The sequence below is a fragment of the Protobothrops mucrosquamatus genome, unplaced genomic scaffold (assembly GCF_001527695.2).
Source record: "Protobothrops mucrosquamatus isolate PMUCROS unplaced genomic scaffold, P.Mucros_1.0 scaffold218, whole genome shotgun sequence".
NCBI classification, from domain to species: Eukaryota; Metazoa; Chordata; class Lepidosauria; order Squamata; family Viperidae; genus Protobothrops; species Protobothrops mucrosquamatus.
The window spans coordinates 56,572-82,931 of NW_015386571.1; the positions used below are offsets into that span (position 1 = coordinate 56,572).

The 26,360-nt window shown below is 37.5% G+C and overlaps 1 protein-coding gene across 1 annotated transcript in view; it reads left to right on the forward strand.

Moving 5' to 3' along the window:
• DCAF5 (DDB1 and CUL4 associated factor 5) overlaps positions 1–26,360 on the forward strand; it is a 40,346-nt gene that overhangs the window by 8,503 nt on the left and 5,483 nt on the right. Inside the window, exons 2-7 of the mRNA XM_015814087.2 lie at positions 2,110–2,253; positions 3,056–3,092; positions 3,624–3,763; positions 5,696–5,825; positions 12,636–12,849; positions 21,865–21,931. Coding sequence (XP_015669573.1) covers positions 2,110–2,253; positions 3,056–3,092; positions 3,624–3,763; positions 5,696–5,825; positions 12,636–12,849; positions 21,865–21,931 — 732 coding nt within the window. The remainder of the gene's footprint in view (positions 1–2,109; positions 2,254–3,055; positions 3,093–3,623; positions 3,764–5,695; positions 5,826–12,635; positions 12,850–21,864; positions 21,932–26,360) is intronic.

Here is a 26,360-nt window from a genome sequence, read left to right on the forward strand (position 1 = left end):
TAAGGCTTTATCATTTCAGGTTATACTGAAGAGCAGTTAGCCAAATATTCTTTCCGTTTTCAGCAGCTAGGCATAATAAAATATAATTCTGATTATTAGAAATTGAGATATAAATAAAAGTACTTCTGAATGTGAAGATTTTCTTTAATTTTTAGTTCTATTAGCTTTCATGCATTTTTGAAGGATAGAGATTATCACGTTCCATTCTAGGCAGTTACCAGACTTGGTTTTGACATTGAAATGCCCTTTGTTGCAATGACACATGGCCAGCTCTAGGCAGATGTCACTGCTATGCTAATGACATCCATTCTGCTACCATCAGAGTTAGGTAAGACGATGTAGCTGTTGGACCAATGTCTGTGATCCTTTATGAAAAGGATGGTCTCAGGACTTCATGTTCAGTAATCTCCCAGATAGACACCTCAGTCTACATTTAGTGAGGTTTTTTTTCAGTTAAGAGGAATGTCCAAACATGCTGTTGCAGTAATAAATGGTTAAATCCTTGTTAGGCAAATCTCAAACAGCACAATAAAACATTCATTTAATTTAAATTTCAGCTCTAGGACAACTTCTAATTCATCTGTTTCCTTATTTCAGCTATTCATTATGTTACATATATAAATACACACATTTCTCCTATTTTGTAAACTTTGCTACCACACCGAAGGCTTCATCATTGAGCAAATGATGTATGTTAATGTGTTAGAAAAACTATATTGTAACTAACAGAAGGTCAAACGATTTATGATGCTTTTCTCTAACTGCTTAATTGGCTTTGAAGATTTTTTTTTCATTTGATAATGTTGGATATAGGAGCTACCATCATACCTATAAACTTAGGATGATTACTGGACTGATAATTTTGCCAAGATATTTGTAAAAAGCCAAAGATGTATGGCTCTTAATATTTAACTTTGTTCTCTCAGATTAAGATTTTGATTTCAAGTAAATTTGAATTATTTTTAATGCTCTCCCTGTGATTTTGAAAGAATGTTGGAAAAGATATGGCAGATAGCCATGAAAATTCATTACAGGGATAAATTGTGTTAAATCTCTTACTTAAACATGGCATGAATAGTAGATTTATTAGAAATATGCTAGCCAACACCACAGTATTGGACTAGAACTGCAAATACCATAAGTCAAATCCCAATTCTACATTGAAACTCTAACTCACAGGTGTTAAACTCGCCGTGTCATGTGACATGTCACAACTTTTTTTGCATTGCCGGAGCTGGGGTGGGCGCGCCCTCCATATGATGCAGCCGGCCTGCGGGCCGGCAGTTTGACACCCCTGCGTCTAACTGGATATCCTTAGGCAAGTCATGCTTTCAGCCTAAGTACTTCATGGCATTATTCGGAAGACAAATGTAAAAAAAGAAACCTATACGTGTCACCTTGAGTATCTTGAAGGAAATATAGCTTTACATGCAATAAATACATTAAATACATGTTGACTCTTTCCTACCTGAGATTTGAATCTATTTTTCAAAAAGGCTTTTGTCTGAGACTGCATGATGTGACACAAACAGCCTTGCTCAGGGGCATACGGTGCCTCTAGGCTACCTTGAATGATGGTGCCACCTCCTGGATTTGTAAAATAGATTTTGTTTTCGGAAGGAAGGGCAGCATTGGTGCCCTCTAAGTTTTGACACCCCAGGCCAAAATCCTGGATTCAAGTATAATACATATTATTTCACTGTTGTATTGGGTATTTGTATTTAACCTTCTATATTTCAAAAAGTGCCTTTCTGAAGAAGTCTGTATGAAACAAGACTTCTGTTCAGTATTTACAGTCTAGAGTTCTCAGTTAAAGAATTATCCAAACCATATAGAAGAATGAATGTAAATGCCTAAGACAACAGCTTATCTGGTTATAGTTATATAGCTGTTAGAGTTTTCCCCTTTTTTCCCATCTCAGTTCAACATTATATAATAGCCTCTATTTAGAAAAAAGAATGAGCAATAATGGAGAAATTCATCCTAACTTGTAGTGGCTCTTCATATGATCCAGCAATGCAAACTTAAAATATTCAGGATTTGATATCACAAGATGTATAGATGCTAGTTGTAGCGCTTTTCTTGATAATTATGCTCTGTATCGTGTAGGTGGAGATGACCGTCGAGTTCTGCTCTGGCATATGGAACAAGCAATCCACTCCAGGGTCAAGCCTGTTCAACTGAAAGGAGAACATCACTCTAATATCTTCTGCCTGGCTTTTAATAGTGGTAACACCAGAGTCTTTTCTGGAGGTAAAGAATACAGTTTTTCAAAACAAAGCAAGGATACCTTCATTGATTGATTGATTGCAATTTACATCCTGCTTCAATCTGAACAGTATTTTTAAGTGGTTCCAATGTATATCTCCAAACCTTTTTTTTTTTTTTTTTTGCAATATTATTGAAGCTGCACAACTGAAAAGTAATTTCCTATTACTGGAAACAGATAGACAGACCAACTAACCACCTTCTGAGCACATTGTCTTGGATTAGACAACATTTTTTTTCCATTCACTGCTGTTGCAGCTGCAATGTAGCATGTATTGGATACAGCATGAGACATATGATGGCAGAGTGCCTCACAGGATAGCCATCTATTTTAATAAAGTTGTAGAATGCCTTTTTTTTGTCCCCTGACCTGCTCTATAATCTGTACAACTTCTCCACACTTAACTATCCTGGTGCCTTTAAAGATAGAATGGATTTGTAGTAAACAACTTATTTTACGGTTCCAAAGGTGCTTTTCAAAAGCACCTGGACTTTCTCTCTAAGAAGTTGACTTTTGAAAATCACCTCTCAGACAACCATGACCAGGATGATTGAGAATCTCCATAGACAAGCTCTTTTACTGCTGCTCCACAACAAATTGTTATTACTTTATACTTCAAAAGCAAGCCAATACGTAGGAGTCATTGTCATGAATATTTGGTCCACAATAAAATTAAAAAGCTAATATCTTTCTTGTGTTCCCAGACCATTTTTCCTTTTCCTTTTCCACAATCCTTCTCATTTACATTCATGTTACTAAATGACAAATTTTTATTTCTGTTTATAGGTAATGATGAGCAGGTTTTGCTTCATGATATCCCAAGGTAAATGCATTTTTTCCAATGTCTAAATACTCTTTATCAGGCTAATGATGGAAAGAAGGAGAAACACTGAGATATCGGTGAGCCCAAGTTGTAGGACGTTGTATTCATATCTGATGATCTAAAATATTTACATGATTGGAATATTCCATTATCCCACAGTTTTCATTGCAATAATCTATTCAGAAATAACCCCCCCCCCATCTTCAGTAAGACTAACTTTCAAGAATTAAGATCAAGATGCTTATTTCATTGCATACTTACTCCTACTGAATTGAATAAGGCTTGCAAAAACCTGGAAAGCCATTTGATGACAACAGATACAGAAAATTCTATTAGTGATTTAGAATTTTGCAGTCCAAATAGGAGTGTCCTAGTTTATATAGAATCGCATTGCATTAACATATTTGTAGATACGTTTTCTATATACTGTTATAAGGATATGTATGGGATAATGGACTTTAAATGTTTTGAAATAAATTTTCTAGCACACTGTAAAAGATAAGAAGCTGATGATGCTGGTGTATGTTTCAGTGGTGAAACTGTGGATGTGTTTGCCCATGAAGATGCAGTCTATGGACTGTCCGTCAGTCCAGTTGATGATAATGTTTTTGCAAGCTCATCTGATGATGGTCGAGTTCTCATTTGGGATATCAGAGAGTCTTCTCAGGGAGGTGAGGATTGCATCTGCTTTTTCTGTTCAAACAGAAAACTAAGTTTAGTTTGATAAGGAAAGAATTGCACGTATTTGAATTTTCTTTAAAATGTTTGTTCACTTGGAGCGGGCAGTATTTTTCTCCTGTGGCTTCAGAAACTTGGAATCTGTAGCTTTAAATAGTAATGAAATAAGATGAACTACCTCATGTTTTGTAGTACTTCATTTTTTATGCTGTTCTTCAATTTCAAGTATTTACATAGTAAAGCCAGTTTGATCTAATGGTTGGCTCTGGACTAGAAACCTGGGAACCTGAGTTCTAGTCCTGCCTAGACAGGAAAACCAGTTGGGTGACCTCTGGCCACTTACACAGTCTCAACATTAGGAAGACAATGAAAAATGCTGCCTAGAAAACTACATGGAGTTCTCCTTATAGTCATCAGGAGTAATAAAAACAAATCATGACAGGAAGAGGAAGAGGAAGAGGAAGAAAAAAGAGTACATCTCTTTGTGGCATAAAATGTATTTCAGTTGAAAATGTAAACATCTGGGAAATAAAATGTTACCAAGCAGTAAGAATGGATGCCAAAAAGCTTTTCCAGAAGAGTATTTTAATAGCAGGAATTGTCTTTCCACCCACTTCATCCCTGAAGATGAGGGGTTTTTTTTATCCTTTATTTATGGAAATAAAAAGGAGGCAACAGAGAACATAAGGCAAAGTTCAGTGTGGCACTAAGACAAAATGTGATTTATTTCTTATCAAATTAGCTTTTTGTGTGAACCTAGTCAGGGTGATTTAGGAACCACATTGGGATTTCTACCTTGTTAACTATTGCATGAAGTGTTTAGCTCTTAGCAAATTTAAAAACAAGCTTAACATGTAATGTTTAATTCCTGAAGTTATTATAGACTTGTCTTTGTCATCTGGATATTAGTATTTGGCCTAGTTCCCATATAATTCTGATTCTCAAGAATTTTTAAGCAAGATCTGAGGAACAAGCCATAATGATCTGACTCACATTAATGTTAAACCATAATGGAATAGAATGCAAACCACAGTAAACTGAAAGCATATAAAGCTTGTATTCACAATAAAAGCAAATGTAAAAGACTTTAAAAGTTAATTCATCAAGAAGCATTATAGAGCTGACATCCATTAGAGATACTTGGAAGAAAGGACTTTGTTAATAGTGAGGGGAATTGAATGAATGAAATGAAATGGAGAAATAAGATGAAAAATATAAATATTGCCACAGAATATGAGATCTTGATATCTGCCAATAGCAACCATATGTTGATAGGGCAACCACTATTGTTGTGAATAGCAGTTTATAAACTTATTAAAGTTATAATATAAAAAGTTGAAAATCCATTTCAACTTTTATTAAACTCATTTCAGTGCCATTGTCTGATACAATAATCCAATTTTGATTAGATAGTAAGTGAAGCTTTTGTAGAGTGCTTGGTGCTCTCTGAGCTTGGTTGCTTGCTTGCAGATGTTTCATTACCCAACTAATAATAACATCAGCGAAGCTCCTTTAACAACTTTGCAAAATATCTTGCAGATTATAGTATTATTTTGTATATGCAAGTGAACACATACTTTTCAGAATTTAGGTAAAATAACTTGAAAATGCAGAAGAGACCAATCTAAATTATTTGTTGCTATTGGTCACTTTCAGGATTAAGACTAAGATTAAGATTAAGAGCCTATTTGTATTTGTTGGTAGGCATTAATGAAGAGATAAAACATATTTCTGTAGAGATTACTGTTTTATCATTTTTGTGGGAGTTACAGGAAGATAATTTAAATTCTAATATGAAACATCTGCCGGGATGACTTGAAACTAATTCTACAAATGATTGGCAAATATAAACAAAGTTTATCTAGAAATATTTTAATTGAAAATGTTCCATCTTTTCAGCTGTATTTTAATTTTTTTTTTAACAGAGCCCTTTTGCTTGGCAAATTATCCTTCTGCCTTTCATAGTGTGATGTTCAATCCAGTGGAGCCCAGATTACTGGCCACTGCCAACTCAAAAGAAGGTGTTGGGCTATGGGATATTCGAAAACCTCAAAGGTAAAGAGTAACATGCTTTCTTAGGCATTGTTTAAAGAAATTGGAAAGAGAAATCAAAGTGGAACTTGTAATCTGATAAGAATTTGATTATCTTTAAATTTTCCTTGGTAAAATTTTCTCTATATATCATATAATATATAGAAAAAGCTTGTAGTGAGCATTCTGCTTGGATACTGATAAATTGCATCTCTTTATCCAGATTATTTAAACAAACTTTTCAGTTTGAAATGAAAATACCTGGCTTCTGCTCAATCTATATTGGGTTTTCAGAGTTTCAAGAATGGATTCTATTACTTGATTACTTAATTTCCTTTAGTGCATTTCTAACCTCTACCAATATGGATACAATAGGCCATTTATATTATTTTCTATAAATCATCTTTACACTGTATATTAAAAATGCTGTTATATGATTGGTTGTTTATGCTCCAATTATTACTTCTCATGAAGCTTAATTTACTCAATGTGTATTTCATATGTTTTTCAATTCATTTGATATCAAACAACAGAAGGACCTACAGATTATCTACCAGAATTGCCTACAATACTTAGAGCTTGCTAGAAGTACATCCTACCTTAGTTTTGAATGCTGCAAATGAAGAAGATATCACTAAGCATTCTGTCATTTCATATTGGTGAAACATATTATTTAAAACATGTGTTTCACAATGCAGAGTAGACAATCTCTTCAAATTGTCCTAGCATTTGTATAATTTAAATGGCTTGTGCAGCTGCATTGAAGATTGTCTTAGCATATGTGTGCATGCATAACCACATTCCTTTCTTTTTGGTATCTCCTTTGCCTTGCTATATAGTAAAAGTGGGGTGCTGATAGTGATTGTAACTTTAAATAAATTCTTTCTTATCTTATCCTGGACTTGCTTGGATATATATGTCAAATAAAATTGTGGTTAAGCCTTGCTTCAAGCGTATATATGGTTGTAGTTAAATTGGGCCTCTGAAAGCCTCTTCCCTCTTATGTCAATTGAGAATGGTCAAAATTATTAGTTTTAACTAAAAACATATAGATTCATTTCCTCCTTCTCCACTTATATTCCTAAACTGTCAAGATAGTATTGGCCATAACAGTGTTGAAAGAATGCTGAGTAAATAATTGTAAGTGGTTAATTGTATGGAACCATACAATTTAGTTGCATATTTGTGCATGTTTTTACTGCAGGTCAGTATTTGACAGCTTGTATTTGCATTTACTATTGTAAGTACTATAGTATAAAATTGTATCTTCCTGGGCAAAGTCTGTTGTGGTGAATGAGGCAATGTCTTGCTATGTTATCTGGGATTCTTTTTTGGCCTGCAGATTCTGAAGAAATTGATAAAGTGGACTTTTAAGAGATCTAATTTCAATAAACTTAGAGAAGGCTTGGGAAGGATTCCATGGATGAGAATCCTCAAGGGGAAAACAGCTCAAGAAGGTTGGAAAATTTTGAAAAGTGAGATAATAAAAGCTCACTCTAGCACAATACCAACAAAGAGGAAAAATAACAGCTCTCAAAAGAAACCAGCATGGCTGCATAAAGAACTCTCTGATAAATTGAAAGATAAAAAGGACAAGTATAGAAAGTGGAAAGAGGGGCACATAACTAAGACAGAATATCAGCAAATAGCCAGAGCCTGCAAAGATGAAATGAGGAAAGCTAAGGCTCAAAATGAACTAAGGCTTGCGACCAAAGTAAAAAATAACAAAAAAAGCTTCTTTCAACATGTAAAAAACAAGAAAAAAGTGAAGGAAATGATTGGTCCATTAGTGGGTGAAAGTGGCAAGAAAGTGACAAGCAACAGGGAGAAAGCAGAACTATTTAACTCGTTTTTTGCGTCTGTCTTTACACAAAGGGAAAAACAGACCAAGCTACCAAAAATAGTGCCATAAAAAACAGAATAGAAACACAGGTTAAGATAGGCAAGAAAACGGTAAGTGAGTACCTGTCCAGCCTAGACGAGTTCAAATCACCAGGACCAGATGGATTACACCCCAAGGTAATCTCAAGGAACTGACAGATGTGATCTCAGAACCATTGAACTATATTTTTCAAAGATCCTGGAGCACCAGGGAACTACCGGAGGACTGAAAAAGAGCTGATGTAGTTCCCATCTTCAAAAAAGGGAAAAAAATGGACCCAGGAAATTACAGACCTATCAGCCTGACCTCAATACCTGGGAAGATTCTGGAAAAATCAAACAACAAATCAGCGAACACTTAGAGGCAAACAAAGTCATTACTAAAAGGCAACATGGGTTTGTCAAAAATAGATCATGCCTGACAAATCTTATTGCATTCTTTGACCAAGTGACAAAATTAGTGGATCAGAGGAATACTGTGGATATAATTTACTTCGACTTCAGTAAGGCATTTGATAAAGTAGATCACAACCTACTACTTGATAAGATAGAAAAATGTGGGTTAGACAGCATCACCACCAGATGGATCCGTAGCTAGTTGACCGGCCGTAGTCAGCATGTGGTCCTCAATGGAACCGCATCTACATGGAGGGAAGTGTGTAGTGGGGTGCCCCAGGGCTCTGTTCTGGGCCCAGTGCTCTTCAACATCTTCATCAATGCTTGGACGAGGGGATGGATGGGGAACTCATCAAATTTGCAGACAACACCAAGCTGGCAGGAATAGCCAACACTCCAGAAGACAGGCTTAAGATACAGGAGATCTGGACAGACTTGAACACTGGGTGCTATCTAACAAAATGAAATTCAATGGTGAAAAAAGTAAAGTTCTGCATTTAGGCAAGAAAAACCAAATGTACACGTATAGTATAGAGGGTACCTTGCTCAATAGTAGTAACTGTGAGAGGGACCTCCGAGTCCTAGTGGACAATCACTTAAATATGAGCCAACAGTGTGCTGCAGCTACCAAAAAGGCCAACACAGTGCTGGGCTGCATTAACAGAGGGATAGAATCAAGATCACGTGAAGTATTAATACCACTTTACAATGCCTTGGTAAGGCCACACTTGGAATACTGCATCCAATTTTGGTCACCACGATGTAAAAAAGATGTTGAGACTCTAGAAAGAGTACAGAGAAGAGCAACAAAGATGATTAGGGGACTGGAAGCTAAAGCATATAAGGAACGGCTGCTGGAATTGGGTATGTCTAGTTTAACGAAGAGAAGAATGACGGGGGACATGGTAGCAGTGTTCCAATATCTCAGGGGCTGCCACAAAGAAGAGGGAGTCAAGCTATTTTCCAAGGTGCCTGAAGGCAGGACAAGAAGCAACGGATGGAAACTCATCAAAGAGAGAAGCACCCTAGAACTCAGAAGAAATTTCCTGACAGTTAGAACAATTAATCAGTGGAACAACCTGCCTCCAGAAGCAGTGAATGCTCCAACACTGGAAGTTTTTAAAAAGAGACTGGACAGCCATTTGTCTGAAACGGTATAGGGTTTCCTGCCTGAGCAGAGGGTTGGACTAGATGACCTCCAAGGTCCATTCCAACTTTATTATTATTATTATTATTATTAGTAGTAGTAGTAGTAGTAGTAGTAGTAGTAGTAGTATTACTACTACTACTACTACTACTACTACTACTATTATTATTATTATTATTATTATTATTATTATTATTATTATTATTATTATTATTATTATTATTATTATTATTCTCTCCAAGCTGTCTCAAATAGCATGTGAACTCAATCATGCCCATTCTTGGCTCTTTAATCTTTAATTCTCCTAGATTTGGGAGGTACTTAACATTTCTCTCTTGGAGGGATTGATGCCAACAGTCTTAAAAGAGGGTCTTCCTAGGTCTGACTGTTTTTGACAACTATTGCTCTATGTCTTAGAGAAAGTTATTGAGACTATGGGTAGAACTGTGAAGTGTGCTAGAAATAGATTATCCAGACCCTTTCCAGTGAAGGTTCAGAACTGGCCATGGATTTTTTTTATAAATCATCACTCTCCCATGTGAAATCTGACTGGGAGTGGTATGCACCTCCTATTCAAATTTCTTCTGGATACCTGCAAGGAGTGGAGATTCAAGGCACTGTTCTGCAGTGGTTCAATTCCTTACCCATTGAGCACTTACTGTTAGGACTGGGGAGAATGGGAAGTTAAGAGAGAAAAAGGATACTTTCATTAAGATATTCAATTTATTCCTTAACATCTTGACACACATAAACACATTTGGGTTGTGGCCTCTCTACCTTTGAAATACAAATTTGACATGATGCTGTTTTCTGAGAATATAGGAAACTATTATCATAGTTGACCATATCCCAGCTTCTGCATGATTTCTTTCAGAAGATAGACAAAGCAATTATGGGATTTTTCAGCCATTGACCAAAAAAAAAGTTGTCTGAATATCCTGTGGTTATATGATAAGGTAGTCTTTAAAGAGTACTGTGAGTCTTGTTTGCTAGAAGATACTGGCTGTTACCCTTCAGAATTGCTAGAGTGTTTACATCACCTTATGACTTTTTGTGTTTCAGCTATCTTGGCAATGGTTTGAGATAAGATTGGATTCCAGCCATCATGTGACTTTTTGAAAGACTCCAGGAAATCATCCCCTAAAGATCCCTTTTTTTATAATTACTAATCATTGAGGAACATGTGTTTACAGATGATATAGCTTTAATCAGTGGTGGGATTCAAATATGTGAACAACCAGTTCTCTGTGTGGATGCCGCTTCCGGAAGTCCATTCTGGGCCTGGGCAACAAAAAAATTAGCTACCGGTTCTGCTGAAGTGATGCAAACCGGCTGAATCCCACCACTGGCTTTAATTCATTTCATTAGGAATGGAAAATAAATATTATAGAATATATATGCTTATTCATGCAGAAGACCTATGTAGTCACTGAATCACATACAATAATACAATCATCACACTATATATAATAACATACCATTGCACTGTAACTTTCCATAAAGTTGTCTCTGTTCTTAACACTGTTTATCAAATTACCTTGCAATATCCGTCTCCCTTTTCTCCCTTTTATTTTACATTAAAACTAGGTGTTTGGAGAAATGGTTTAGTTGGACTTAATGGAGATGTTGCCACACGATAGGATACGATACTATAACTTTTGGATATTCTCAGCTTGGCCAAGAATTACTTTTTTGCTCATTAGTTATATTGCTATATACATTCTTGTTGCAGTAATAAAAATATCACAATTTGTAATGATGGCAGGTTTTTTCATTATATATAATGACTTCTATGTTCATAGTCTTTAGCACTAGATATTCTTTGTCCTTCTTTCCACCCAAAGGTTATGATTTCCTATATCCATTGGCTAGCATGCAGCTAATTTAGCTATGACTGTGACTTACCAAGATAGCCAGACTGAATAACCTAATGAAAGCAACTAAGGATATTTCATGTCCCAATCTCTTTGCCCTTTGTTAGTAGTGTTTTGTTTTTGTGAGCTTCCAATAAGCAATCCAGATGATGCCACTTGCCAAAATAAGATAACTTTTTATCTTTTTTCTTGGAAATGAAGCCATTGATTCTTGAACAGAAGAATTGTCATTTGTTTCCACAAGCTATTGGTAAAAACTATTTTGACATAACAAAGCTATTCTTGCATTTAAAGTTACATTGTTTCAGTTTTTTTAATTTACTGCCTGAATGCCCAATGACTTTTTAAGGCCTATCCTTTCTGCTTTCCAAAAGGCTTTAAGAGGCTTAAATTTGTATAATAGATTGCTTTATGTAATAATAGCAATACAACCGTGTCTTCCTCCAGTTTTTGTATAGCAATAACCCTAGTGTATCTTCTTTATACCTGTGTAGCAGGTCACACTATAAAGGTGTTTGTGTGTGTTTCCCGTTTCTACAAAGAAATTATTTCCTGCCCAGAGACAAGTTTAATACATGAAGCAGATCAGTAGTATAGTTGAAAGATTTCAATAGATTATGCAGGGGAGGAAAAAAAATCATGAAGCAACCAGTGAAATAAACAATCAACTAATGTTGATTCATATTTTTATTGAGAACAGCGTAATGCTAACATAGATATTGGATTTGAGCTTTTTTTTATTCTGCTCTGACCCTCAGCCACCGTGCATTTTAATATGAAGAACTTTATGACATAAACATCTTAGAAGATTTCATATACTATATTCATGCAGCCTTTGGCCCAAAACTAGATTTTTTTTTTCAGTTAAACAGAATGTGATAAATACGATATGCACCAAATAAAGGCAGCACATAAACTTAGCAAACAAATTATCTTATTCCTAAAGATTTACTTTTTCTGTCTAAAATCTTACATTTTAAGACTTTAAGATTTTAAAATGTTATTACATTTAAGGCAAAAAACTTAAATTGACATCTTTGGGAGAGAGCCTTATTCAACACTGATTATCTTTGAAGAAACATGTATGCAAGTGATCTCTTAGATCCAAACATTATCTGTTTTTTACTGGAAAGAAACCCAAGTTAAACCGGTGCTTATTTTCAGGGGATTATGCACTGTAGCCAGAATCCCCAACCCCAGCTTAACAGTCAGTAAAATAAATTGGTTAAAATCACTTTCTTCCCTTTGACTTCTATGCCGTTAGACTTACCTGAAATAAGGTTGTAAAAGATATACCACTCACTTGAAATGTGTTCCAAATGTTTTTGCTAAAGTAATTCTAATTCAAATATCTTATTGGATAGGATATCTGAGGGATATCTGGCTACAGTATCCAAATTATTATAATGTTACAAAATAGCACATTCAGACACTCTGCCATCCTTGAACACTAATGCTAATGATAACAGAGACCACCTTGGCGACAGTTGACTTGTGGCAGCTCATTTTCATTCATTTTTATCTCCTGTTTCCTAGTTCCTTGCTCCGATATGGTGGGAATCTGTCACTTCAGAGTGCCATGAGTGTGAGATTTAACAGCAATGGAACGCAGCTGCTTGCTCTCAGGCGTCGGTTGCCACCAGTCCTTTATGACATCCATTCCCGGCTGCCTGTCTTCCAGTTTGACAACCAGGGTTATTTTAACTCTTGTACCATGAAAAGCTGCTGTTTTGCAGGAGATCGTGATCAGGTAAGGAGCATTAGTTCCTAAAATCCATGAGTTATACAGAGAGGCATTTTAAGATATTTTAAGACTGCTTGAGAATATAGTGCAGAACACTGTAAGATTTCCTTGTGTGTAAAGCAACAAATCTAGATCAATATAAATAATTTTTAGTGACATAGTTCTCACAACATGCTAAATCATATTGTGGTTAGTCCTCCACATAAGTTAAATAGCAATTAATGATGAATATCTTAGTTACTATTTATAACTGTGATTTGTTGAGTCTCTGCTTTAAAGCTGCTGCAGATGCAGTGTTTCTCCTGTTTTTTCTATCCGTAGTGGGTAGGGAAGTGAAAAGAGGTACAGGAGTGCTGTAAGAAATACACATACATAGGTAATATATATAGCTCTATATAGGGCTCTATGTTTGTGCATGTATGTGTAATTAATATATAAATTAATATGAAAGTGAGTTATTTTACCTGAGATGTCTAGAAATACAATAAGATATTATATTCATTTATTTGGAATAAGTAAAAAGGAGTCCCTGCAGATTTTACTCCACTAGTCATTGCTGACTCTAGGCTCATCTCCATTTCAAGGGCCATTGAGCCAGCGCTATCCGAAGATGCTCCTGTGATCATGTGGCCAGCATGACATCATGGAGCACTGTTACCTTTCCACTGAAGTGTACCTATCTATCCACATTTGCATGCTTCTTTTTAATCTCCTAGGTTGGCGGGAGGTAGGGCGAGGTAGCTGCTCACCCCATCACATGATGCTTGGGTCTTGAACCTGGACTGTGGCTTTCCAACCGACAAGCCCAGCATCTTAATCACTGAGCCATCGCACCACCCTTATTAATTGATAAGCAATATCCCCTTATTTGTGATATTGCTTATCAAATATTCCATGACCTATATTTGAATTGTGACTTAATCTCAGGTTATAACACTCAACCATTTTGGCCCAGGATTAAAAAATGATGCCTCTTTACTACTGGGAGATGAACTGAACTATATAACATGGATGGGAAACAGGAGGAGAAGGAAATAAATTCTGATAGTGCTGGCTGCTGCTCTCACCTTGCATATTGTAGCAAGCATAAGTTGGTTGATGGGAGCCATTGGATTTCTTGTAGACTAGGACATCCAGGAAGGGAAGTTGGTTATTAGCTTCTGTTTACATGGTGAACTGTATTTTGGGGTGTAGGCTGTTGAGGTGTGTGAGGAAGTTGTCCAGTTTTTCTTTCCCATGTGGCCAGATTGGACAACTTCCTCACACACCTCAACAGCCTACACCCCAAACACAACATCAAGACAGCATTCTGCACAAACCGAAAAATACCCACCATCCTAAGAAACCCCAAAGACAAAATTGAGTTAGAAAATCAAGGAGTATATGAAATCCCATGCACCGCCTGCCCCACCACATACATCGGACAAACCAACAGAAGAATAAATGCACGCATTGAAGAACACAAGAATTCAGTCAGAAAAGAGGAACCAACTTCTTCCCTGGTCCAACACCTTAAAGCCACAGGACATAAAATTGACTTTAAAAAGACCAGAACTATTGCCAAAACTGAACACTTTAACAACAGAATAATCAGAGAAGCCATCGAGATAGAAAAATGCCCACACAGCATGAATAAACGAGATGATACCTCCCGCCCACCAGCCATTTGGAAACCCGCCCTTATTGGCAAACGAGTCCCTAACACAAAGAATGACACCAGACCCACACTCACGAAAACCACACAGGATGTCACCATCACACATCCACGCAAAAAGCAAACGCAAACCCACACAGATGATGAGGCATGACCACAAACTAGAAGTCAGTCCACAGCTGCATCATTAGCCACTTTAAACCCCTCCAATCCATACATGAAGCAAACTGACACCCACCATAAAAATGTGGCACGACCACAAACACGAAGCCAAACAACAGCAACGAAGCTCACCATCTCAAATCCCCCTGCAACTCAGACTAACCTGAGCACAACAAAGCCCCCACCCAAACAGAACGCTCTCCCAGCCAATCAGAGCACAGCCAACTCCCCATCCAATCAGAGCACAGCCAAGCTCCTTAACCAATCAGAACACACCTCCACCCAATCAGAACACAGCCAAGATCCCACCCAATCAGTTCAAACCCCACTGGCAGTTAAAAGGAAGAAACAGCTGCGATCACACATTACTCCTAGAAGCACGAAGCTGAAAACACCAGCCTGAAGATGACGAATGGGACTTCGTCGAAACGTCACCAAGACACTTCCAATTTTACGCGGGAGAAAACACGAATAACCAAAGACCTACATACAAATACCCGTGAAAACCTCAGAAAGCATATATATATATATGAAAAATGAACACCAGGATAAAAATAAACAGGACCGTTTAATATAAACAAGCCTGTGAGTAAAAAAGTTACTGAACTTTCATCAGCCAAACTACTGACGTCATCAGAGTTAGAATGCTAGGTGATTAGGGAGCTTGCCTATATACAGCTGCCTGTCTCTGCGCCCGGCTCCTTGAGCATGTCATCGGCCTATTAGCTATGTTACTCTGCAATGTGTTAAATTGATTCTCATCCGGCAGCCTGTTGGTGGATCTGATGATTGTAGCTCCCTCTCCCTGATCCTGCAAAGAACAGCTATTCAGATGTTCCTGCTTCATACTCTCCCCTCCTTTTTTTTTTTTTGTCTCTCCTTCCAAGCCGTTCGTCGTCTCCTCCCCATAGCAGCTCTTGCCGCCCCACCTGCAGCCCTATCATTCCAGTCCTGCCAGTTGCTATCTCGTTGTGTCACCTGGCCCCCCTCCTCTTTTGCCAGTTCGCTGTCCTCCCTAGGGATCGCAGCTTCCCCATTTGTAGAGCCATGGTCTTGCTTTTGCACCATATGGGATGGCCATCTACTCCGTGGATTATCACGTTGTTTCTCCCATCTTCTGAGAGTCTGGTATGCTGGTAGGAGGTCTATGTGCTGGTTGATGGAATTTTCATCCGAAAGCCAGGCTTCTTTAAGAAGGCGGCCACTCTTAGTGGTCTCACGAGATATGGTCTGTGCGTTTTCCAAATTGAATGCATGGTTCAAATTGGCCATGTGAGCCCACACTTGCGAGCGCTGCTCCTGCCTTTTGATTGCCAGTTCATGTTTGTGGACCCTAGTCCTGAGCCTTTTAGCTGTTTCCCCAACTTAATTGCGGGGGCAGTTCCTGCAATTAATTCTATAGACTATGGAAGACTGTTCACCGTTGGGGAGCGGCTCTTTGGGACGCATAATCTGGGTTCTTAGGGCCTGCTCTGGTTTATGGGCAATGCTCAGATTGTGAGGGGCCAGCAGCCGAGCCGTGGCTTCGGAAACACCACAGATGTAAGGTAAAGCTATCCGTGTGGCTGGTGTCATCTTTGCTCCGGAGAGTTGGGCCCTGTGGGGTTGACATGGTCTGCTGTAACGTCTCACAAATTCTGTGGGGTAGCCATTGAATCATATACTGTATATATATTATTTTAAATTAGTAACATAATATATATTATAAAATATTTTTAAAGGATGATAAAATTGGTACCTCTAAAAATATATAGTGAAAGATAGAAGGGTCAAATTATAGGCATTTGTGGGATGTAGACACAAAATCTGACACAGGGTGGGTGTTGTGGGAAAATTAGGAAGAGGAAGGTGTGTTGGATATGTTCGCCACCATGAGTTATTTCTGAAAATAATAAAGGTAGGAAACATAATAATAATATGGAGAGTAAGTTTCAGTTTGACTTGAATTATGCTGCAAAAAATAGTGATATTCGGGAGTGCCACACCCTATCTGTCTGTAAGTCCCTGGTCACAAAATCTGGTGGGTGACTTTTTCAAGCAAGGGTTAATATCTGCTGTATATGACTAGGTATTTTTGTTTTCTTTTGCTTTATCAGACTTGGGGCATATCTCAGACATTACATCACCACCCAATCCCCTTTGTTGACTTTATTCTGGTACAGGAGAACTTCAGGAATGCAGCAGTCATTGGTAGCATTCCCAGTAGAAATTCCTGCATTTCTGATGTGTGCTACATGCTGAAAAGCCATTTAGCTGTTTCTACATTCATTCTCCACAGGGGTCCTAGAAATAGTTGTGTCTAAAAGAACGTGTCTTATCACTTTGATACTTAAAAATAATTGCAAAAACTTATGCTGTGCCTAATTAAGATTTAGTCAGGATTTGTGTATGTATATGTGGTTCCCCCCATTTCCTGCTGTTAGTATTTTATTGAAAAATGCTGAAATTTCTCTGTGTTGACAGTAGAGGGCAGCAATCCCGATAATCATCTATAACCTTTCTATCTAATCATTAGATGTTAATTATAAAATAAATTACCTTTTTACATTACGGATGTTACTTGTCAATACATATTATTACATACCTAAACCTATACAATAATCAAGATCATAACTATTTGAAATATTCCAACTTTTTCAAAGGATTCCCAGGATCCTGAATAATGAATAAAAAATTTTTTTTTTATTTAGAAATTGTTAAGTATGAATATTGTTAGTCCAGATTCTTTATAGAGGAAGGATCATTTAAATATATCACTAAATATACTGAGACGCTGATTAAAGGGAAAACTGGCTGTTGCAAGGTTATTGAAAGTCCATTCAAATGATCATATTGAGGATACTTCGCTCATTATTGATTTGGTTGAGGTAGAAATTGCAAAGATTTAAGGATACTTAATAATAGAGATGGCAGCCTGTACTTCAGTGGTTAAAAAACTACTAAAAAACTTCATTGGTCATAAAACTACTGTACACTAGGAAATCTAAACACAGGTCGGAACAGAATAGATAACTTGACTTAAGCCACTATTTTACTTTGCTTTTAGCTTTCATTTAGCTTAGCTGTCTGTCTTGGATGTACTGTAGCTCTGATACACACATTCTTCAAGCAAAAGTCCCATATTTTAAAGGTGCCATGTGTTCATTTGTTGCCTTGTTTAATCTATCCTTTGCTGTCCAGCTGACAAGGTCACAGGATCTGAACTGTTTCTTTTCTTGTAAGCTGGCATCATGAAACAGGATGCTAAAAATGGTTCCTGTTTTGGATGCAGATTTAATTAATGTCACAGCAAACTTTTGATTTTTAGTTTAGCTGCTGGTATTGCTAGGAAGACTGAAGATGGCTAAATATAGACTAAATGCAAAAGCTCATAGCAAATTACAAATTGCTATAATTCTGGTTTAGCATGATGTGCAGTGCAGTTTATACATATATCAGTTTTTCAGTTTTGGAGGAGAGGATGGCATTAAGGCATTTGGGACACTCTCTCTCTCTCTCTCTCTCTCTCTCTCTCTCTCGCTCTCTCGCTCTCTCGCTCTCGCTCTCTCTCCACCAACCATCCCCATAAACTTTATTTTAAAAGTGATTGCAAAACAGTGGGATCTTTCATTAAGAATGAGCTAACATGAATAGAAATTTGGGGGGGGGGATAGAAGAAAGGTAGTTGTCCATAGAATGTTTAACTAACTTTTATAATTAAATATATTTCAACATTTTTACTTTTTGCCTTTCTTCTCAAGAATTCTGTTAATAATCTTGACTTTAGTATGGCAGCCTTTAGTTACCTTGGAATCTTGCAGAAAATCTTCCATTCTGGGCTAACTTTCACAGAAAAAAATCGTGGCCACAGAAAAATTGATTATTTTTTGTTGTTGCTTGGGGTGAGTTCTATTCTACATTCCATAAAAATGAAGGAACTGGAAAAATGACAGGAGGCTGAATTTTTCCTTAAGTAGATAAAATGTAGAAAAACACTGTTATAAGGTCATACTACTCTTAACTACTTCTCCCCATATTCTAGCTTGCATAAGATGCTAGTATGAAATTACTTTGGGGACAGAGGTGGGAGGGAGCCGTAAGGTATCCCATGCAACTGCCGTAGGATGGCTAATTCTAAACACTTGAGACATGTTTATTGTTCTGGGATTGATGTTTCATGCCACAGTTATTAACCACGCCTGGGAATTTCTTCCATCTAAGGCAAACTTCTGAATCAGCAGCTGGTCGTCTAGAAGCCAAGCCAATTCTTCCCTCCACCCACAGCCTGTTTTTTTTTCCCCAGCTAATCATTTATGAAGAACGATTGCTTAAGAATTTTGCTCAGAAACAACTTTGGGATATTTTTAATCGGTCCAGTGCTTGAATTCACAACTTTACACATATGCTAAGGGTAGCAGAAAAACGGTTACTTATCTCACATTGCTAAAATGGGTATACTTTTGAACTTTGGTTGTTCCAAAAAGGTACAACAGGAAGAGTGACTATTGGTTGTAGATAGCATGTGATCTGTTTGTTTTATCAGCTTCTCTTCCTACTCATTTTTCTTCAGGCACAATTCCAAGTGCTATCTCTCCCTTGAGAATTTGCCTGGATTTGAATACCCTTGGGAGACATTAATTTCTGTTTGTAAAACTTTGAGAAAGAGTCTTCATGATAGGTGTCCTCAGTGTACCTTGTCACTCTAAGTCAGAGTTTCTCAACATTAGCAACTTACAGATAAGTGGACTTCAACTCTCAAAATTCCCTAGCTGGCATGCTGGCTGGGGAATTCTGGGAGCTGAAGTCCACATGTTTTAAAATTACCGAAGCTGAGAAACTCTGGTCTAGCTATAGTTCACTCTCTGCTACCAAATTCTGGACATTATTACAAAAAAAAAATAGAACCATCGTAAAGAGGTTTCAATGAAATCCCGACAAATAGGTTATATGGTAAATGTATCAAAAAGATTATGAAGATTTTTATAAGGAGAATGTTCTTTTAGATTTCAGGATGAAGTTTCTCTTCTTAGTCATACAAATTATTTAGATTATTTTCACCTCTGTCTGAACCGAAATTTAAAACTGTTACAGACCCCATAAAACTATTTTTTCCAGAGAGGAATAGCATATGGAATAAAGTACTATAACTCTATATTAAACTACTGTTTAATACTATCTAATCTTCTGTTGAAGCAATAAATAATCTAGTATGCTAGCAGCTTCATAGTTCTGCAATGTTTGCAAATTTTTCATCTGTAAGTGCAATTGTGCATTTCTTTTCTTTTTTTAAGTAGACCAGTAATTTAGTTTAAAGAAATTATGGGTATCAAGGACCTGATAACTTTTTATTCAGAGAATGTACTGAATGAGAGAATTTGGGGGAAAGCTCTGCATAAAAATTAAAGACATCCCAATTTTTTTAAACAACAGACTGCATTGGTTTTACGACACTAGTACTATTTTTATATTTTGTAAGATTTGTAAGTTATTCAAAAATATGTAAAATTTGTTTGCGCCAGTTATAGCTTGTAAACACTAGAATATTTCAAAATGTTGAAAACAGAAGAAGTCAGTCTCCAGTGTTGCTGAGCAGACATGCCATCAAAAGAATTGCTTACTTAGAATTGCTTATATTCTAAGTAAGGCTTCACCACTGTAGAGACAATCATATTTTTGTTGTTGTTTTATTGGCTTGGGCCAATAGTAATTTTACCAATATGGATGAAAACATGAAGGATATGTCAAGTCCACCACTAGGCACATTACAGCATTATTGACTATAATACTGATAGCCCATGAGAAATGTGCTTCTGGCTATTATGTAACACAGCATGAAATTCTGAAATAGAATAGAATAATAACTTTATTGTCACTTTGAATGTACACTAATCAGCATAAATTAAAATGAAATTTCGTTGCATTCAGTTCTCAAAGGGTCACCATCTCCAATATACACTACATAAATATGACATAAATAAATACAGAATTATGCATATACCCACATATATTATATGACACAGAGAAACAGCATTCTAGATCGGGTTATGTATACATGTGCATGGCAAGAAAAACAAATCTTGCGAGTTTACCAGACGGATGGCATAGGGAACAAAACTATTACAGAATCGGGTAGTCTTGCTGTATATGATTTCTCTTACACTTTATAATATAGTCATAATGGGTTGTAAAATACATTGTGATAACCCTATTTTGGTAAAAAAAATTGCAGCAATTGGGAAATTATAGATATCATTATGTAATTTCAATGTAATACAAGAAACAATAGGAAGTTGTTTTTCAGAAACTTCATGGCCTGTCAGATCATTAGACCATCTAACAGTAATCAATCTAACTGTAGTTGAAAATTATAGGCCAGTGGTGGCGAACCTATGGCACGGGTGCCAGAGGCGGCACTCGGAGCCCTCTCTGTGGGCACACATGCCGTTGTCCCAGCCTTGCCTCCCCCGCGACCCCCTCCTCTCCAGCAGCCCCCCTGAAGGAGAGTCGCCCCCAAGCGTGGCCCACACGGAGCAGCACAGCAAAGGACATGGCAGCCAGGCAGCGTAGACAAGACTCTGCCCTCATGCCCCATCATGCAGCTAATGCTGCAGGGTGCGGGCAGAGGGTGTGGCCGCCATAGCGCTGCTGGGCTGCCTGGGCGATCTGCGGCGGGCCCTGGAGGCGGTGAGTGGTCCTGTGGGCGGGGGATGGGGGCAGGGCAGGGGGTGGGGCAGGGGCAGGGCCAGTTTTTGGGCACTTGGTCTCTAAAAGGTTCGCCATGACTGTTATAGGCCCTGTTCTTAACCTTGCCCTCAAGCAAGGTATCTTCTTAAGACAAAATATTTATTCTGTCACTGAGCTATAGATCTTCCTGGACTATAAATGAGGTAATAGAATTATATAAATGTAACCTGTAGCATATGAAAAGTTCTTGTACAAGTCGAAGTATGGTAAAGAATACCCAAAATAGAATAAATATATTTAGGGAGGCGTTCTCATTATTTCACTGGCACTTCTAAATCAATGTTTATATGTAGAATTGTAATCTTTTTGTAGGTAACTAGTCTTCATACTTTCAGCATTTAATCTGTCATAATCCTAATAATATTAATTGACCAAAGCACAGAACATGCATTAGCCATGTTATGCAATTAAATTATATTATTCTTTTGCATGTAGTTTAATGGTCCTTTTCTTGTAACTTATAATATTTTGGTTTCTAATAGTACATCCTCTCGGGATCTGATGACTTCAATTTATACATGTGGAGAATTCCTCCAGATCCTGAAGCTGGTGAGTATATGGAATCTCCTGAACTTAATTCCCAACAAGAAATGTAAGGAATGCTGTATTTTGGAATTAATGCAGAACATGAAGAATTGATAAGAAAATTATCCACGTAGGTGGGAATAATTTATTAATCTAAAATGCAATAACAGGGAAGGAGTTCCTTTAAAAGTCATATAGGGCAGGATTTTTCAACCTTTTCACCAATTGTACTTAGGATATGGCAATATTTGAGTACCACCTATCAAGGTGTCAAAAACTTGATGACCAAAAAAAAAAAAAAAACCTGTTCAAAGTTCCAATTACACTGAAATGACTTATGACCATTTTTCACACTCATGACCATTGCAGCATGCCCAGGATCATGTGATTTATATTTGGATGCTTGGCAACTGATTCATATTTATGATGGTCACTGTCCCAGGGTCATGTGATCCCCTTTTGCAACCTTTTGACAAGCAAAATCAATGGCAGGGCTGCTGGTGGTGAAGTGCTAAGGCGGGACTTCCTTCCCTCCCTCCCTCCTTCCCTGCTTCCCTCTTTCTCATTCCCATCTCCTTCTGAAGGAAGAATTTGAAACCCCCCCCACCATATTTTCCCTCTTCCATATATTCATCAAACAAGGAAAAGCCTCCAGAGACAGAAAAAACAAGCCGCTGAGGGAACTAGCTTAAAAAGGCGCATTCCCCTTTAGGAATTAGCTACTGGCTAGAAAGGAAAGTTAAGGAGCTGGCAGCCAGCACTTAAGGAAGGAAAAAAAATGTAGTAAGTACTGGCAACCTCCCCAAATGGCTCCATTCATAAGTAAAGGAATGCTACAGGTAAAATCCATTCAGGAGAAAAATACTTCAAAATCCCTTGCAGCAAAACTTACAGCTAACAATAGCAGAGCAATAGAAGCTAACACGAGACATCAGACATCAGCCAAATAGAAATTGCCAAACACTCCTTAAGAACACAAAGTCCACGTTGCACAAATCCCAGAACTTCAAAGTCACAAAAGCACATAAGAATCCTTCCACTCTCCATCTCCCTCCCTCCCTCACCTCCAGCCGATGCTGCCTTTCTTCATTCCTCGTGGAGGGCGACCCCTCCCCCGCTGCGTTTCTTGCCTGTCTGTTGCTACAAGCACAGATGGCTGCCACAGAAGTTGTAGATCGGCTCATGGCCGGCCTGCTTGATCTCCTCTCCTCTCCCCCCACCCTCCTCCTTCTTTCCCTTTGGTGCAGCTAGAGCTGACTCCGCCTCCTCTGAAGGCTGCCTCTTTTTTTCTCTCTCCCTCTCCCGCCCAAACTGCCTCCTTTTATAGCCTCTCCTGTCTCTGCCCCCTTCCTCCTCCTTTCTCATCCGGGTGAGCCTGGGGCCTTTGCCTCACCCTAGCCACTCTGCAGCTCCGGAGGACTCTCTCACAGTAAGTCCTGAGCTGCGCTGGCTCGTTCCCTCCCCCACTACACTTGGCTGGGCAGGGCTGCATACCACCTGCCACATGCTAATGTACCACAGGTGGTACGCGTACCACTGGTTGAAAAGCCCTGATATAGGGTATTTTACTTTCCTTGGTAAACCTTAGTAAATACATTTTCACTTCCGTAGTCAAAATAGCACATCTACAATCTGCAGTTTGTCTGGACTTGTTTTCGTTCTAACAAGTTCTTAATCAGTTAAGCCAAATGGGTTGTCCCATTTGATATTCTTTTTGTACTCTGAGGAAGCAACATGACTAATAATATCCAGGATAGTTTTGAGATAAAAATCCAACATTCCCCTGGGGCATTGAAGCTTTTATGTTTTCCTTTGAGCAGACTGATCAAATAATATTATGTCATGCTTAACCACAAATGATCTGGATTTGTGGCAGCAACTTTTTTTTAAAAAAACCCTTGAAATTAGCAATTTTTTAATGGTCAAGAACTTCTACTGACATTTTCTTTTGCTAACTATTTGCATAAATATAAATTTAGAAGGATATACAATATCTCTCATACTATTGAAGATTTTGATCAGGTGACCTATACTGATGCAGACCATTGCTGCAATCATTCAGGGCTTTTGTTTTCCATTCTTCTTTTGTTGAAAGAAGATTAATACAATTCTTCAGAACTGCAGAGGATATTTCCATACAGAGCATTGTTCTGGGTAATGCAGGATGTATTGCTATTTTAGTACCTACTTGCTGCATTTGTATCTCTTTGGATTTTCTTTTGTGCCATTGTTTCCATACCTTTTGCTTGCTGATGTTCCATATTTATAAATAATCCCAGATGTTTTGTAGTCTGCTTTGTAAATTTAAGTTTCAAACTGTATTCAAAAGTCTTCTCAGTTTCAGCCTCTTAATTTGAACTACTGACAGAAATATGCTATGCCCTATTGTGGCCTCATTATTAAACTGATCAACATTCTGAAACTTATTTTAATTTCTTTCTGAAGTATTTTTCTTCTGTTCCCTTAGCCCCATTCATTTTGGCAGAAACAGCAAAGATTAAAGGGCAGTTTTCACATGGTTTCAAAGGGACTGCTACGTGCTTCAAACAATTTATTATGATGGCTCTCAGGGTCCTAAATTGTTAGACTGCTGTTTGCTTTTAATGCATAGTATTAAAATGCAGTATTCTGATGTTCAGAACTTTTTTCATTGCTTAACTAGATAGTGTTAAAACCATGCTGTAAACTAGGAAGACATTCATCCTTTCTGTAAATACGGCTAGTCCTTGACTTACAACAGTTCATTTAGTGATCATTCAAAGTTACAACAGAATTGGAAAAAGTGACTTATGACCATTTTTCACAGTTACAGCCTTTGCAGCATTCCCATGATCATGTGATCAAGATTCAGAGGCTTGGAAACTGGTTCATATTTATGACCACTTTTGTGTCCCACGGCCATGTCATCAACTTTTATGACCTTCTGACAAGCAAAGTCAATGGGGAAGCCATATTCATTTAACAACCGAGTTACTAATCAACTGCAGTGATTCACTTAACAACTGAGGCAAAAAAGGTCATAAAATGGGACAAAACTCACTTAACAAATGTCCCACTTAACAACAGAAATTTTGGGCTCAATTGTGGTCGTAAGTCGAGGACTACCTGTAATAAGTTGAAAATGAGTTGTTTGTTCTTAGCTGAATTTTGCATCATGTTCTTTACTAAAAAAAATCCTGTCTTTCAACTGTAAAGGCAATATACATAATTATAGAATGTATCTATGCACAGATTTAGGTCAAGAAATCACACAAATGTATTAGAAACAAAAGTCTTGTTTTTTAGACTAAAAATGACATATACATGGAGGCTGAGCTTCTCTAATGGAAAATGTATCCATAAAGACTCTCCACTTACTTTTTATTCCATAATAGAAGCTCTCCACTGCTGATACTCACCTGTTACACATGGAAGACAAAAAACAGGATTGGCACAATCACTAACAATAATAACTATAATACAGGAATGACAATTGAATAGTAGGAGGGAATATTATGTACGTTCATCACTTGAAAAATAATAAAGGCAGGATAATTTTTTTAAAAAAAATAGAATATACAAAAGTACAAAGTAGTCTCATTAAAACCTGGGGAGCACTAACTTTTAAGGGAATAGTGGAATACCAGACAGGTAACTACTTCACAATGAAAAGAATAGATACATTAGATTCTATAAAACCTACTAATTAATTAAAACATGTAAGATTAAGCAATGTACAATATAAAAACCAGAGAGTGTCAAGAGCCGGGGAAATCAGGAGATTCAGGCAGTTCAATTGAGTATAAAGATTTACTGCAAGCTTAAGCTCTCTACAAGAATCTGAACTACTAACGGTCAAGAGAAATTAGTGGGAGTTAAGAATAGAAAGGAATTCCAGGTGAGCTGGACTTAGATCTCTTGTGGGCATGCAGGGTCTCATGACTGATGACATGTTTGACCCCTCCCTCAGGCTCAGCCTGGTCATCTCCTATAGAAAGGCCTGTCAGGAAGCAATAAGTCCCCAGTCAAGGAGTACCCCTGTTTCTTATTATCAAACCTTCATTCACTCATTATTTGCACCTCCTGCTTATTTTTTTGATTTCAACAGTATCTTTTTCTAAAACCATGTCCTCAACAACAAAGGGGGGGCTAGCATACTTAACTCATTCCCCCCTTCTCAGCATCAAGAGCAGGGCAGGCCTCTTCCCTGTCTGGCAGTGACTTATGTTTGTCTGCCTCTCTGTCTCTTTGATACCAAATCTAAAACAATCTTTGCATGTAACACAATGTTAGCTTAGATTATAACAGCTTTTATTTTACATATAGAATGAAATGATCTGTTCAAGTAGGTAAACGTGACCCTGGTCAAAGGTTGTTGTATACTGTCATTATGCATTTATGTAATTTAACAAATTACACATATCTACTGTCTCATTTCTCTTGACTAAACTGCTGGTGGTGCTGGTTCTGAATA